The sequence below is a fragment of the Cajanus cajan genome, chromosome 4 (assembly GCF_000230855.2).
Source record: "Cajanus cajan strain Asha chromosome 4, NIPB_CcT2T_4, whole genome shotgun sequence".
Classification (NCBI taxonomy): Eukaryota; Viridiplantae; Streptophyta; class Magnoliopsida; order Fabales; family Fabaceae; genus Cajanus; species Cajanus cajan.
This window is the reverse complement of record NC_138520.1, coordinates 75213606-75229452: the sequence shown is the minus strand read 5'-3', so window position 1 is coordinate 75229452 and position 15847 is coordinate 75213606. Positions and strand designations below refer to the sequence as shown.

Sequence of the window (15847 nt, the reverse complement as noted above, 5' to 3'; positions counted from 1 at the left end):
GACGTATTGTAATATATATTAGTAAAAGAAAATTTATGTACCATATTATTACAATTATAATAATAATAATAATTTCTTTAAAGTTGTTATATATATATATATATAGATTCCACCATCTTCAATGGCTCGTTGTTCATGTCATTGAAAGGCAGAAAGGCATGGAACACTACAATTGGCCTGACTCGCTGCAAACCGAAATCCCACTCCCTTCTTACCCACAACCTTCAGCACTCTCACCATATCCTCTTCCACCACCTGTCACTGTCCATTACGCTAACTCTCATCTTCAAAACCCTAAACCCCCTTTCTCTCTCTCTCAACCTTCTCCTCCTCTCAACCCTCCCGGGGTTGATTTCACCCCCCAATTCAACCATCTCTCCTACGTCGATCATGCGCCCCTTCCCAATTTCACCTACCCTCAGACCCATGTCGTCGCGGATTCCAACTTGTTGGTGACGCCTCCTGGCTATTACTTGCCCCAGGATTGGGCTGCTAGAGACGTTGTCAGGCAATATGGCACTGATCCCGCTGTTTATGCGCCTGTGAGTCGCTTTTTCTGTTTTTTTTTCAGCTAAAAATTTGATTTTTTTTATGTGGGCATGTCAACGACTGTGATAGAGAAAAAAGGGTTTGGAATGCAGAGGGAAAGGGTGGAATTGGATAATGTTGGTGGATGACTTTGATTCTTTGTTGTGCTTAGGACAGGGATTAGAGTTGTGCTTATTTTCTTGATAATTGTTGCTGTCACGTTGGTTTTTGTTCAATCCTTTATATCACGGAAAATTGTGGACAAATTCGATAACAATTGGCTATGTTTGGTTACACGTTTGCATCTTGTTTTGTAACCTCTGTTAGTTGATCTCAAACGCAGCAAGTAAATGTTGGGCAGCTTCTTTTTTTTTTCGTTGTCTTTAATGTGAATTGCAAAGAAATCTCGATTAATAGCAAGATTGTTGCTTTTCTTTTAAAGTTGATTTGAAATTTTAAGTTCAACTCAATTTAATTTTCTGAAACATACACAGAATCCTTGACATTGGCCCCAAAATCATGGTGATGGTCCATTTTTTAAAATTTCGCTTGTATATTCAAAGTAATTTAATGAAGTTGTTGAAAATCAAAATTGGAATGATCATGTTCTTGTCTATGGGAAGCTAGTTGAAGTGTTGTGTAAAATTGATATGTTGTTGGTGATGATTGCTTTGCTTTGCTCATGGACTGTGTTGAATCCATATAGAATTGCGTGATACCATATTCCAATTGAAAGGAGCCTGGTTTAATGATTTTATTGGGCTATTCAATTTATGTTCCTAACTTTTTCCTTCTAGTTACTTTTTATTTCAACTTTTCTTCTTCTTTGATGCTTATGAAAAACATGGATTTTTATTTGGAGTAGGAAAACAGAATATTGTCAATATTTTGAATTTATAGAGTTGATCATTTGAATGCTCCGACATACTTATTGTATCTTCTTATTTTCCTACAGTGACCAATAGATGTTGATTTGTTATTAAAATGTACACTGTTGACTATAGCGAGATTGCATATTATCAATGGTATTGTATTTCAGATATTGAAATGACCTTGGACATATATACAGGGTCGTTGAGTATGAGAGGAGTTAATCTTGACCATGCAACCATACATAGATAGTTAACATTGTTTTACTTGAATCTAATTTTCACTGTCCATTCATGATTATATGTCATGATAAATTCCTCTTATGAGAGCATACTTATACTTCATCCTGTATGTAAGTGTAGTTATATGTGTTAAAATTTCGTGATCATGACATTATGATATACAATTGATTGTGTTTGGTGTGGATCTAATAAACATAATGTGTGTTTTAGATGTTATTGTTTTAGTAAATTGGAATATTGTTTTAGTAAATTGGAAAAAGTGTAAAGCTTTGAAATGTTATCTAGACATCAGCTTCAGAAGTCAAGGGTGACACAACAAATTTAAAGGAATGTAAATTTTCATTCTATTGTATATTTTTTAAAATGAGTTGTTAGTGGTTTTGAATTTATTCAAGTTGCCAACAGGTATCATGTTGCTTGAGCTTTATTTGGAAGTTCATTATTGCCCTTCCCTTCCTCTACATTCAACATGCATTTGAAATCTGGTTGCTGAACAATTCTTTAACACTGTAAAGAAAATCTTTGACTGGACTCTGGGTTGATTATACTAGTTATTGTTAATATTGTTCTGTTGGTTTGAAGATTTGAATAGTACATTGGAGTTCATAAAAGTTTTTATGCAAGTCCCTTATGCTCCATTCATTTTTTTTAATTGCTTTGTGTATTATCTTGAGTTGGAAATAAATCCATATAACCATGCAGGGAATCCCTATGCCATCCAATGGCTCACAACAATTGGTTATGCCAATTCCTAACTACACATTGCAGACTAATACCACAACTCAACCTCATGGCAATGGAACAAGGAAGAAAAACCCAAAGAAAGCTAAAACTAAGATTGTGCAATCTGCATATTGTGAAGTTTGCAAGATAGAATGCACGAGCAAGGAAGTACTGGACCAACATAAATTAGGAAAGAAGCACAAGAAGAACTTGGGTAAACTAAGAGAATCATTGGCACCAACCCAAGTTCAACCATCTAAGCCATCTAATCCTATAATAGGACCCCAATTACCAAACGACAAGAAGAAATCTGCAAGTGGGAATAAGAGTAAGAGGAAAACAGTTGAAACTGTAGAGGGTTTACATAAAAAGAAAAAAAGGGTTATTGATGGTGGGGCAGCAGCTGAAGCACTTAGGATATGTACTATATGTAATGTGGTGTGTAATAGTGATATCGTTTATAATTTTCATCTTGTAGGACAAAAGCATGCTGCTATGAAGAAGAAAGCAGCACAACCATCACTTATTTTAGCAGCTGATCAAACACAATCCAGTGCCTGTTGAATTTCCCCATGTATTTAAGAGCATCACTTATTTAGCACCTCCATTCTACATTTGAATAGAATATACATTACTTAAAAGTTTCATTTGATTTTATACACTTCTGCATTCTTTTATGAGTTGAGATCCATCATAACTTTATCACTAAGAACAAAATCTTGCAATGCCATTGTTATACACTTCTACAATCTTTTATACATAATTAATAAAAATAAATTCTAAAATATATTAAACATATTAATTTTAAGATTTAATGGTCATACATTGCCGGTTAAAAAAAATTATACACTGTTAATAAAAAATTATAGTTTCTATGTTTTTTAAGATAATTGCTATAAAAGTTAATAAAATTATTATTCATGATAACTTGTGATTAGATAACAATATAAAATTGAGTATGGCACCATTTTAGTTTTATTTAAAAAATAATATTTTTTTAAAAGTTTAATTATTGTTTTCTCTTGTGTGTTGATGTTCATAAATAAAAAAATATTCTGTAAGTCTCACTTTTTAATTTAATATGTCAAGTTTATAATTTTGTTATTTATAATAAACTTTAACCAATAAAAAATGTATTAAAATATCTTACAAACACTTATAATATTATAACTCTCATAAAACGACCTTAATATTATATCTCTCATAAAATTACTAGGGTTGGCCACTTAATTTTATTAGTAATTTCTATAGATTGAAAAACTATTATCTTTCACGATTTTTGACCAATTATTATTATGGATTATTTTAATGCAATGTAATAAATGAAACTCAAAGCGTAGGGTAAGAAAAATTACAAGGAACAATCAGATCAGAAACATCATATTAGCTTGATGTAAGAACAATGAACAAAGTTCAGTTAAGTTTTCTAAAAATATCACAAGTTCAAATATTTGAGATAAAAATTTACTTCAGCGATATCTATATTTCATAATAAATTAGTTTCTGATTATTAGGAAGAGATTTTTATAATAATAATAACAAAAAAACTTAGCTTGAGGCAATGATAGTGCCAATGGCCACATGGAAAATTATTGGATGATGTGAGCGTTGGCCATTACTACAGAAGCCTTTTCTTCCTCGATTATGCAGTCACACGTACGACATTCCAAAAAGTGGACACCAACTTCCCCACCATTATGACTATTTAACATCTCAAGACCATTTGTAATGCCAATTGTTTATAAATAATTCTTATTTATTTTAAATAAATTTCATTATATTATGTTATTTATAAGTAATTTATTTTATATTTTTACAATTTTTCTTCAATAAAAATTATTTAGTATCTTCACTTTTTAACAATTCATATTACACTTTATGACAACTCACATTATACTTTTTTGATAAATTAAAAGAAAAACAAATGTTATGAATAATATATAAATATGAATAACAAATAAAAAAATTATAATTTTTCAACGTTCACTTTTTCATTTTTTTTTATTACCATACTTTCCTCCATTTTTTTTAATGTTCACCTTTCCTTTTTTTTCCTTTCCAAAATTTGTGATACCAAGGTGGGTTTTCCAGAGAAGTTCATCTGCGCATCATGACCAAGGCTTTCTCCGACGATAGGGACGTTGTGCTCCTCCGTTCTGAACTGCACTCCTCTATGTAGTTCTAAGGCTGTCGAGGCGTTTGAGGCATGGTTGTCCGAGACGTGTTGTTGAAGCTTTCAGCTTGGAGGATGAACCATTAACAGCCCTCCATTTGGCATTTCAGAAACCTAAGTACTGTTCTTTCTGGAAGCAACAGATCTAAAAAGTTTTCAACTTTTCTTGTCACTTCAAATTACTCCAATGACAATTTTGTAAGTAATGTTCCTTGTCTTTAAGATACATCTTAAGCAATTTCCATTGAAGGTGCTCTGATAATAATTCTACATATCGTACGCATCTTTCATTATTTCCTTCTTCTTTTTTTTAATGATGCTTCTAAATTAAACTTATCTCTTATTTTCATAAATTAAATTTATCTTTAAACTCAATATTCTCTTATATTTGAATCAATTTATAGTAGTATATTAAATTTTAATTTATTAAACTTCATTTTTCACTTTAAAATAAAATATTTTAATTATTGTTATACTCACAAATATTCCTCAACCATAATATTTCATAATAAGTGTCGAAAACATTTTTTTATGATTTTATAAAGAAAACTCCTATCAAATTCTTTATTTGATTATCTTCAAATTTTGAAAAAATAAAAAAGAGCAAATAAGCATTTGAATAAGAAAGAAATGAAATAAAAAAAAATTATAACGACCAAATAAATAAGTTAACACAAGTAATCTGTAATGAAGCTAATTAGTAAAATTTAAACATATGACTGCATAGCAACTCTTGACATGTCATACTAAACCAAACAGTACATCAGAGTCTTTTAAAAACATCCTTTGAATTGACCAAGTAGGCAGCCACCAACAGCAGCAGCCAAAGTCCAAAACCCACAGAAACCCTTATTTCTCTCCTGAATGGCCTCTCACTGCCACCACCAAACCCCTCCTCCCACCACCACTCACTGTTACTGCCACTGCTACAACCCTTCTTACACCTGCTGCACACCCCTTTCAAATCCACCCCAACACCACCTTCTACAAGCCATTGCTTCACTCCTCTCTCAACCTCAACCTCAACCTCAACCACACCCTACTCCAATTCCCATTCCCATTCCCATTCCCACTCAACACTACACCAAATCTTCCACTCACACTCAAAACCACCACTTTCAACACCAACATCAACCCCATTCCACCATCTCCTCCCTCCTCCACCGCATCGAATCCCTCGAAGCCTCTCTCAACCACTACACCCGCCACTCCCTCCGCCACGCCGCTGCTCGCGTCATCCAAACCCACTTTCGCTCCTTCCTCGCTCGCCGATCAAGAACCCTAACCCACCTCAAACACCTCGCTTCCATCAAATCCACCCTCAACGCTCTCAAGTCCTCACTTTCCGACCACACTCATGTCGATTTCGCATCCCTTTCCCTCAAAGCCGTGAACTTGCTCCTCGAACTCGACTCCATTCAGGTAATACCAACATGGGAATGGTTCAATTTTGTTTTTTAGGAATTTGTTCTTTTTTAAAAAAAAAGTTTCAATTTTGATTCTAGGATTGTGATCCAATGATTGTGGATGGGAAAAGATCGATTAGCAGAGATTTGGTTCGGTTTTTGGACTCAATTGAAGAGGTTGCTTTGAAAAGGCACGTGCTTTGTGTAAGAGAAGCAAAGACTGTGAGGTCTGGTAAGAAAGTTCTTCACAAACCAAGAAATTCTGGTGATGATGAGAGAAGGAAGCTATTGCAGAATTTGAGGGGTAGGGTTGAGAAGCTTAGTAAATTGTGTAAGGTTTCTGCTGATCATGAAGAGGATTCAGGGTCTGAGGAGGGAATTCATGATGGTGGTGATGATGGGGCAAGAGTAACCAATGTTTTGATTGGTGGAAGGAATGAGGTGTCCCCAAACAAGAACGGGGTCCTCCTTCATAGGCAAGGGGTTCAGCCTAGAGTGAAGAAGAGTGTGAGGTTTGCAGAGAATGGGAATATTTATGAGGTTTATAATAGTGGGGATGTGACTTGTTCAGATGGAACTTGTTCATCTAGTGATGAGCAAGGAGAGGTTTTGGAGAATGTGGGTGGTGCAGTTGATGATGGTGTGGATTCTTCTCAGGGTGCTGAGGACGATGAGGAAGTGCTGGTGGTGGAGAGTGGAGCATTGCCGCGAAGCAGTGATGATGGGGAGAGGAATACTAGAATTATTCTTGAAAATGATGGCAGAAATGTGGTGAAAGGACAGCTTCAAGCAAACCAAGAGAGGCTCCTGTTCTCTGCTCCATTGCCTCTTAAGATGGAAAACAGAAGTGGTTTGAAGAAGAGTAAAGGTGTGAAAATTTTGACGTGAAGGACCATGGCATGGATCATGTAAGACTGAGTTTCTGTTTGATTTGTATTGTTTAATTGTAATCTAGGAGAATTTGATTGGACTTCAGATTGGTAGAGTTCTTTTGAGTGTCTAACTGGTTGTTGGTTCTGATAAAAGTCAATGAAGTTTTAAGGGACTGATAAGAAAATTAAAATTTGGTATTATCTTAAAATTATCATTGCGCAGCAGTGATTACATTTTCATCACTCGCTTATTAACCATTGTTGACGCAGAAGTATCAAGTCTCAAAAATAGATGCAAAATTGTATCAAATTTGTGTCTTGAAAATCAAATGTCCTAGCAAATTTATGGAGATCTTGCACAAAAGGAACTATATTTGCATCATTGTATTTTCATACTAATACTAATTTATTTGCTCAAGATTCATAGGAGTGTTTTGAACTAAAGATCCATTGTCTATCCTGTTTTGACCGTTCCTTTTATAACAGCTAGACCGTCCTTTTATAATATTCACACAGCATAATCAATTGAGCGACACTTTATTGGTATGATGCACAGTTTAGTTCCTCTAAAGTATTAGTATTATTTTACCATAATTGGTTCCAGTGAGATATACAAGTTTGTGTATCCACCCTTCTAGAAATATACTCATTCAATTTCAATTTCAATAATCAACCAAAGAAAGCCAATGCAATCCTAAACAAGCAAGCTTCGAATAATTACGACTCAGAGATGTGTGTTCTGTCTTGATTTCAAGGTTCTCTGCAGCTACCAATTGTAGTCAAAAAACTTCCAGTGAATACTTCAGCGACGTGATTTGCTACCCACGGTGAGAAGGTGAGAACAAAAGGAAAAACATTTAACATGCTCTTACTGTAGAATCATGCATGATGATGATAACATGAACAACGAGGAATTCCTCGCACTATGGAATTATTCAAAAATAGAGTGAGATAGGGAATATTTGGCGAGAAAAGGAATTTTTATTTGTTTATGCCAACCAATAAAAATTGGTTTGATACAGAAGGATACACCCAGTAATCATGAAAAAACTATGGAAGAAAATTGCAAGTTGTTTCCATGCTTGAGTTTCATGTAACACACTTGTCATTGGATACGGTAACTCGGTAAGACTGTAAGAGAGGCCCAAGTATGTAACAAATTATATTTGTACGCTTAACCTATTAAACACCATTGACCTTAACACAAGACATTACTTTAGCATTAGCAGCCTTTAACAACTTATATCTTAAAAGCCTTAATTAAGTCTCTGAAGGTATGTATTATTCTCTAAAACAAATCTAACGAGTCCGACGCTAACCGAGTGGATACCAAAAAGAAAAAAAAAAGACTTGCGAGAGGTTCGACATTGAAATGTGAATTGTTTGCTTTTAATACTCACCGCATGTATCTCTCACCCTTTAAGTTTTCTATATATTTTTTTACTCTGCTACTATTATTCTTAACACTGACCATCCTGGGTTTTGAATTTGATTATCATTTATGTTCATTTTAAAATAATACATTTTTTTTTTAATTTATCTTCAACTTTTATTGTTCTATTCATTCTTTACCATAACTTGAAGTCTTTTTCTTCCTTTCTTCAATATTATTGTTGCATTAGCATATGTAGCCCTTAACCTTTTTTGTGTGATTTGAGATTAGTTTTTGCCTTCTCATAACTTGAATTGTTTTGAGAATTTCAATTATACCCATCAATATATTTTCTGATGAGTAAAAGTATTTAGCATGGGTAGGAGACAGTCATTAAAAACATAAACCAAGCTACAATGATTTTATTTATCTAGAAAATGCAATTTTGGTCACACAAGTCTTGCATTTCTTGCTATTTCTTTAACAAAATTATTTGTTGATTTTGGCAATGAGAGAAAGAGACCCTATTATCTTCATTTGAGTTGGTTACATGCTAGTATCCTACTCTCATAGTCAACCAAAGAGAGAGCTTCTCTCGTACTTTACCAAATGGGAACAAATTTCGTCGGAGTTGTATATGAAGCACATAGATTACTTACGTTGATGAATCTAAAAACCCTTGATTGGGATGCATCTACCATGCAAACCCTTAAAATTCCTTCTAAAACTGAAGGTGATTCTAAAATTTTGGAAAGGTTGCCTTTGGATCGCCAATTGTTGGTGCTCATATCATATGGTCGGATGTATTCGACACTTAAGTGGCCGAAGGCGAATAGCCGAAAAGAGGGATTAGGATCTTCTGCAAATGCATGAATCTCAACCATTAATATATATTTACTGAAATAAAATATTAATAGAAAAAATAAAATAAAATAAATGTACATAAGAAGACTGACCTACACTCCATGGTTTTCTTTCAACTATATAGAGGATCCATATCCCCGAAAAAACACGATTTTAGATAAGCATATGTTTGATTGCTGAAATATTTGGGGTTAGTATCCTTGAATTCCTTATCATTCTTTGCATACTAGTCTTGATGGCTTGACCAACCTCTTTCATAAGCTCACAACAATTAAGGTCTTTCCAGAGCCTCTACAACATTGTTTTCTGTTCCTCCCCTAGCAACTTCAAAAACACCTCTATTTGAGACCTGATGGAGTTAAAGTTGGAAATAGCAATTTCCGGTATGGAGAATCATCGAATCTTGGAGCTTACATGTTTTTACTTTGGTCCCAAATATGGTATGATGAATGATCCATGTTGAAATCCATGCTCATACTAGGACTAAAGTAATAAATGAAAACCAAGAAGATATTAGATAGAGGTGTTTTTGAAGTTGCAAGGAGAAGGAATACAATTCTCATTATACAAGTTAGTTTTGTATTTTTGAATTGTTGATTACCAAGATGAATTATGGGAGCTAAGTAAATAATCAAATTCTTGAACATCACTAGTCTTAGTGGCATGACCAACCTCTTTCATAAGCATCACAACAATCAAGGTCTAGTCAAATTCAATATCCAACATTGCTATTGTGTTCCTCCCCTTGCAACTTCAAAAATACCTTCTATCTGAAACCTCTTAGGATAAGATGGAAAATGCTGATTTCAGGCATAGAAAATCATCAACATATTGAAGCTTTCATTTATTATTTTGGTCCTAGTATGAGCATGAATTTCGACATGGATGATTCATCATGCCATAACAATGACCAGAATAAAAAACACGAAAACTCCAAGATTTGATGATTCTACATGTCTAGAATCCACATTTTCCAACTTGATTACTTGAACTCCCTCCGGATGGTATCAAATAGAGGTGTTTGAAGTTGCAGAGCGAAAGAACACGAAAGCAATGTTGGATACAGGCTCTGGCAAGACCTTGATTGCTATAATGCTTATAAAAGAGGTTGGTCAAGTCATCAAGACTAGTGGTATAAAGAAGCTGATTGTTTACTTGGATACCACAGTTCATCTTGTCAATCAGCAATTAAAAAATTCAACACTTGTATACTTTGCTCGACCTTATCACTAGTCAATCTGAAATTTTTAATCTCTTTCATAAGAATCACAACAATCAAGGTCTTGTTAGAACCTATATCCAACACTGCTATTGTGTTCCTCCCCCATTCGATTCGTCAACCTTTCTTTCTACCCTAAACCCTAAACTGCTTTAATGGTATTAGAACCAATCACTTGGCCAGTTGACCAGTTTTCCAATCTAACCGGCAAGTGGGTTTGGTTTTCAAAATAGTAACTGCCTCCATCCTTTTGGCGTGATCCTCTATCCCTGGCCTCTGATTCCTCAACCTCTCCCAACAATATCTTCAACAACACCTGATATTTAGATCTTTTTCGACTCAATATACTTCTCTATCTTTTTACCCTCCTATTTCTTTTTCAAAAATTATTTAATTAATCAGATACCAGACATTTCTAGTTAAAGCTAGTATTTTAAACTTTTTAATTTGAGTTTCCACAAATTTATCCAGAGATTGATACACTAATTATATAAAACAATAGTACGGAAGCCTCACATAACAAAAACAGCCTTATAACAACAAGAAGCCTAGCTAATTCTGTTGGAGTCTCTAGTTCTGTTATAGGTTTTGCGCGGAGAATAGACTAGAGTAAAACATAGGGATAGCAATTTCTCCCTTTGATTTTTCTACTAATCAGACTCACATTGTATGAAAACCACAGGATTACTTCTCTGAACAAGAACTACACAAGTTCCTACCTAAAAGAAACATCAGGCTAACATACATGCATACATACATAATATATCCATTGGCCGTGAAATAAATGATTACAGGCTTAACTAAAGTCAAACGGAATATGGGAATCTTTCATAGTGTTTTTGCTAGTTCAATGTAAAAGCCAATACCAGAATAACCTACCTTTACATGTCATATAAAAAATCAAACAAAACGTCAAATTTACATGTCATCCAATTAAAAAACTCATTCTAACAAATTAAAACCGGTTTTGCCAATTATTAGGGAGTGCCACTCAACTTTAAAAAAAAAAAAAAAAAATACATAAACTTGTCCTAAAAAGATGACAGTTGACTTTCCTAGAGAAAGATGAAAGCTCAAAACGATTTCACATCGTTGAGAGTTTCACGATAAGCGAAAGCAGAGTAAGGAAACACACATTTCCAATTTGTCCTCTGCTCAACAGAGTCATACTCAGAACCTGCAGCAATAGCAAGACAAAACTATTCTTAGCAAGTTTGACATACTACACCTATTACATGTGGCGAATTAGCAATAATGAATAAGTGGTGAATCGACAAAAAGAAAAAGAGGCATAAACCCTAAACCCTAAACCCTGTGTTGTGGACGAATTACCGCGACTATAAGGAGGGTTGTTGGAGTTCCATGACGCTGCGAAGCGGAGGGGCGTAGAGAGAGTGCACGAAGGCCTGTCGTTTAACGAGCGCGAGCTGAGACTCGCCGCGGGAGAAGGCGGAGGAAATGGAAGAAGCGTCGGAGAGGGTGGCGTTTTCACGAAACGCATCGATGGTGCGGCGTTTGGTGTATTCCTTGATGTTATAATCGGGAAACTCGCGCGCGACGCGTAAGAGGGAGCGGAACAGAGAGAGGACTTGCGCGGCGGAAGGAGTGGCGGAAAACGCCGCACTCATCGCTCCGTCCAGAAAGAGAATTCAGAATATAGATTGTTAGGCTCAACGCTTAAGATGAGAATCATGAATACATGTTAGTTTAATAATACTTACCTTTTTAGGTTTAGGTTTGATTGAGATAATATTTTTTTAAAAGTTACAAGGTAAGAAATTAAGAAAAAAAAGTGCCTTGATTCTTTTTCATGATTTAAAATTAATTTATTTACTTCGATATTTTTAAAATCTTTTTCGTTTAATATTTTTAAAAGTTAAGTGTATTAAGCAATTTTAATTTATGAAAATGTTTAATTTCTTTTAGGTGTATCTTGGAAAATTCTTCTAGATTGACTCTAAGTTAAATAAAAAAAAAGTTGAAGTTAATTTTAACAAAACATATTATTTATCAAAAAGTAGAATATTGTTCTAATCATTTATGTTAAAGTTTACCCTAAAAAAAAAAAAGTTTAGTTGCGCGTAGTTTTATTTCAATTGGTATACTTTAATGAAGTAACGTTGCTTGAAGTATGGTCTCACATTATAATATGAGTTAATCATTTATATATTGTTAGTATAAAATTTTTTATACTAGTAATTAATTATATTTTTTAATTGTGTTATATTATTATAAATATATTTATTTTTAACAATGACATGATATAATTAAAAGATATAATTAGTTGTTTATGTAAAAAAAATTTATACCGATAGTATATAGGTGATGTATTATATATGCATACCTTTTTGGAAAGATACTCGAGTATTACTCCGTGAGGTGTCTGATTTTGTTTCGCCATTTTTTTTTAATCTCATTTAGTATGAAAAAAATCTAATTTAAAGTCTCAAATGAAATAATATTTAAATAAATACTTAATTTATTCCATGAAAGATGAATGAAGTAATTGATAAATTTTTGAAATATTTTTTTTATAATATTTCAATCTTTAAATTTTAATTTTATTATATAAGTTAATTATTTTATTATATTCAATTATTAATTCTATTAATTTCTTAAATAGTTAATAATTAAGTGACAAGTTAACACATATTTTATTTCTCAGTTAACTATTGTCTCTCTTCTAACTTGGTACTACAAGAAAATTCGGTATTTCAGACGGCAAAAATCCGTGAGAAATGCCCAAAATCCGTGGGTAATGAGGCATTTCCGACGGATTACCGACGGACACAAATCCGTCGGTAAATTGGTCGTCTGAAATTTACCCACGGATTTTTATCCGTAGGTAACTTTCCCACGAATTTTCCCACGGATTTATCCGTGGGTAACTTTCCCACGGATTTTCTCACGGATTTATCCGTGGGTAATTTCCCACGGATTACCGAAAATTATAATTTTTTTTTAATTTTAATAAATTTATTAATGTAACAACCCTCATATTTGGCCTCTCAACGGTTCTATTTCACGATATTTCATTGTTTAGTGTGTTTTATCCTTACTTGTGCAATTCCTGGAAAACTTCCCAGAAGGTCACCCATCCCTGTACTACTCCAGGTCAAGCACGCTTAACTGTGAAGTTCTTATAAGTAAGCTACCGAAATGTATATGTATGTTGTCAGTATAATTTGTACAAATTAATTCATTTAAGTCATACAATCTCATATTTGTATTATAATAATAATATATAATAATTTTATATTACATATAATAATAATTAATAATAATAATAATAATATATTTAATTATTATTTATTTATATGTACTTACTTTTATAATTAACGTCTACTTATTTTTATTTAAAATTATAATTTAAATTATTTAATTTTATAATTTATAATGATAATATAATTTAAAAAATTATAAACATTTATTTAATACATACTTATAAATTAAATTTTAATATTTTAAATAAATTATTAATTAATTTAATATATTTATTTACCTTAAATCAAACATATAAAATTCAAAAAATGTATTTATCCTTGTTGTTTTTTTTTCTAATTATCAACTATTAATAAAATACTAACTTAAAATCTTATCTAATTATATATAATATTCTCATATCAAATTTAAAATCAGATATTAGTTATACAAAAATATTAAGATCATATAGTAAAACCAGATATTAATTATACAAAAATATTAAGATCATATAGTAAATTGTCAATAAGATTTTAGTTAAATAATTTAAAATAATTAATGTTTCAATTATATTGTTAATTCACAAATAATTTATTCCAAAACTAATTAATTTTTATATTAATTATTAGTAAAATTTAGTAACTTTTAATTTAACAATTAATTAGATCGATAAAATTCAACACACGCCATGAGTTACTGAGTGGAATAACTTTACCAAAGAGTTATTTTATAAGTTATCTTAAATCAAACATATAAAATTCAAAAAATGTATTTATCCTTGTTTTATTTTTTAATTATCAACTATTAATAAAATACTAACTTAAAATCTTATCTAATAATATCATAATATTTTCATATCAAATTTAAAATCAGTTCTTACATTTTCGACAAATATAAATTTGTCTGAAATATTTCATCAATAATATAGTTTTTCCTACAAAAATTTTCTCATCGAAAATATAAATTTTTCAACAGATTTAATTTTGTTTTATAAGAAATCATCTTCGATTAATATAACATTTTGTATATATGATTTAAGAGTAAAATATTTTTAATTTAACGGTTGAATTTACAAAATTCACATTTAATATAAAGTTATACGTCATCTTGTAACTGATTTTTTCTAAAAAATAATAGATAATCGTACCCTTAACTAATTTTTATTTTATATATTCTAATTTTATTTGTAATAATATGATTATATATTTAAATAATTTAATTTAAATAATTTTTTAAGTATATTTTTGTCTTTTCACTTAAAATATTTGAATTTCCATATTTTAATTTGAATTATTTTTTAAGTATATTTTTGTCTTTTTGTCTAAAATTTTTGAATTTCTATATTGTAATTTAAATAATTTTTTTATTTCTATTATTTATTAATTCTTTTCATTTTTAATGTTTTATAACATTATTAAAATTTTATAATTTTAATCTCTAATTTTATCTTATTTTTTATTTTATAAATATAATTTGGATTATTCATTTTATAATTAAATCAATTTTTTTAAAATTTTTTATGAGTTTACATTCTAAGAATGTATTGAAACTCCTCAATTTTGAATTTTACAAAAAAATAATTTTTCACAAAATTTCCCACGGATTTATCCGTCGGTAATTTCCCACGGACTAATCCGTGGGTAATTTCCCACGGATTTGTCTGTGGGTAATTTCCCACGGACTAATCCGTGGGTAATTTCCCACGGATTTGTCCGTGCGTAATTTCCTACGGATAAATCCGTGGGAAATTCTGTGAAAATTTATTTTTTTAAAATTCAAAATTTTATTAAATAATTATTCTATTTAAAGATATTAAATCAATCATAATTATGTAAATCAAAACAAGTTCATTCATACAAAATAAAATGTCATACATAACAAATAAAGTTTAGGAGTTCAAATTTAAAAATAACATATAGTACGATCAGTAGTAGAATTATAACATAATGTCTAATAATCAGAATATCCATGTTGTTGCTATCTAATAATTAAATATTGAGGAATTTCAATACATTCTTAGAATGTAAACTCATAAAAAATTTAAAAAATTTAATTTAATTATAAAATAAATAATCCAAATTATATTTATAAAATAAAAAGTAAGATAAAATTAGAGAGATTAAAATTATAAAATTTTATTAATGTTATAAAATATTTAAAATAAAAAAAATTAATAAGTAATAGAAATAAAAAAATTATTAAAATTAAAATATAGAAATTCAAAAATTTAAGACAAAAAGACAAAAATATACTTAAAAAATAATTCAAATTAAAATATAGAAATTCAAATATTTTAAGTGAAAAGACAAAAATATACTTAAAAAATTATTAAAATTAAACTATTTAAATATATAATCATATTATTTCAAATAAAATT

At 31.0% G+C, this 15847-nt stretch overlaps 2 protein-coding genes and 1 long non-coding RNA gene across 4 annotated transcripts; 2 read left to right on the top strand and 1 right to left on the bottom strand.

Annotated features, from left to right (window-relative positions):
• The first annotated feature begins 111 nt into the window (after positions 1-111).
• Positions 112-3004, top strand: LOC109803066 (uncharacterized). The gene is made up of 2 exons (XM_020364532.3): positions 112-542; positions 2343-3004. The coding sequence occupies exons 1-2, from the start codon at positions 159-161 to the stop codon at positions 2925-2927; spliced, it is 969 nt and encodes a 322-aa protein (XP_020220121.2). The 5' UTR covers positions 112-158; the 3' UTR covers positions 2928-3004.
• A 2134-nt stretch (positions 3005-5138) lies between these two features.
• Positions 5139-7005, top strand: LOC109802180 (calmodulin-binding protein-like protein). Its single transcript, XM_020363419.3, has 2 exons — positions 5139-5958; positions 6042-7005. Exons 1-2 carry the CDS (start codon positions 5401-5403, stop codon positions 6828-6830), a joined length of 1347 nt encoding a protein of 448 aa, XP_020219008.1. The 5' UTR covers positions 5139-5400; the 3' UTR covers positions 6831-7005.
• A 1574-nt stretch (positions 7006-8579) lies between these two features.
• LOC109801812 (uncharacterized) lies at positions 8580-11976 on the bottom strand. Of its 2 annotated transcripts, XR_014433403.1 has the most exons (4): positions 11602-11976; positions 9465-11446; positions 9143-9374; positions 8580-9045 (listed from the first exon to the last, which is right to left on the bottom strand). It is a non-coding gene; the product is annotated as an uncharacterized LOC109801812 (long non-coding RNA). The 2 variants fall into 2 exon arrangements; XR_003804474.2 differs by having other exon boundaries at positions 9143-11446.
• Positions 11977-15847: the final 3871 nt, after the last annotated feature.

Excerpts from the sequence above, each read along its gene's own strand:
- LOC109802180 (XM_020363419.3), top strand. The coding sequence starts at position 5,401 with ATGGCCTCTCACTGCCACCACCAAACCCCTCCTCCCACCACCACTCAC. Across the intron at positions 5,959-6,041 it reads TCGAACTCGACTCCATTCAG|GATTGTGATCCAATGATTGT; the intron begins GTAATACCAACA and ends TTTTGATTCTAG.
- LOC109803066 (XM_020364532.3), top strand. The coding sequence starts at position 159 with ATGGAACACTACAATTGGCCTGACTCGCTGCAAACCGAAATCCCACTC. Across the intron at positions 543-2,342 it reads ATCCCGCTGTTTATGCGCCT|GGAATCCCTATGCCATCCAA; the intron begins GTGAGTCGCTTT and ends ATAACCATGCAG.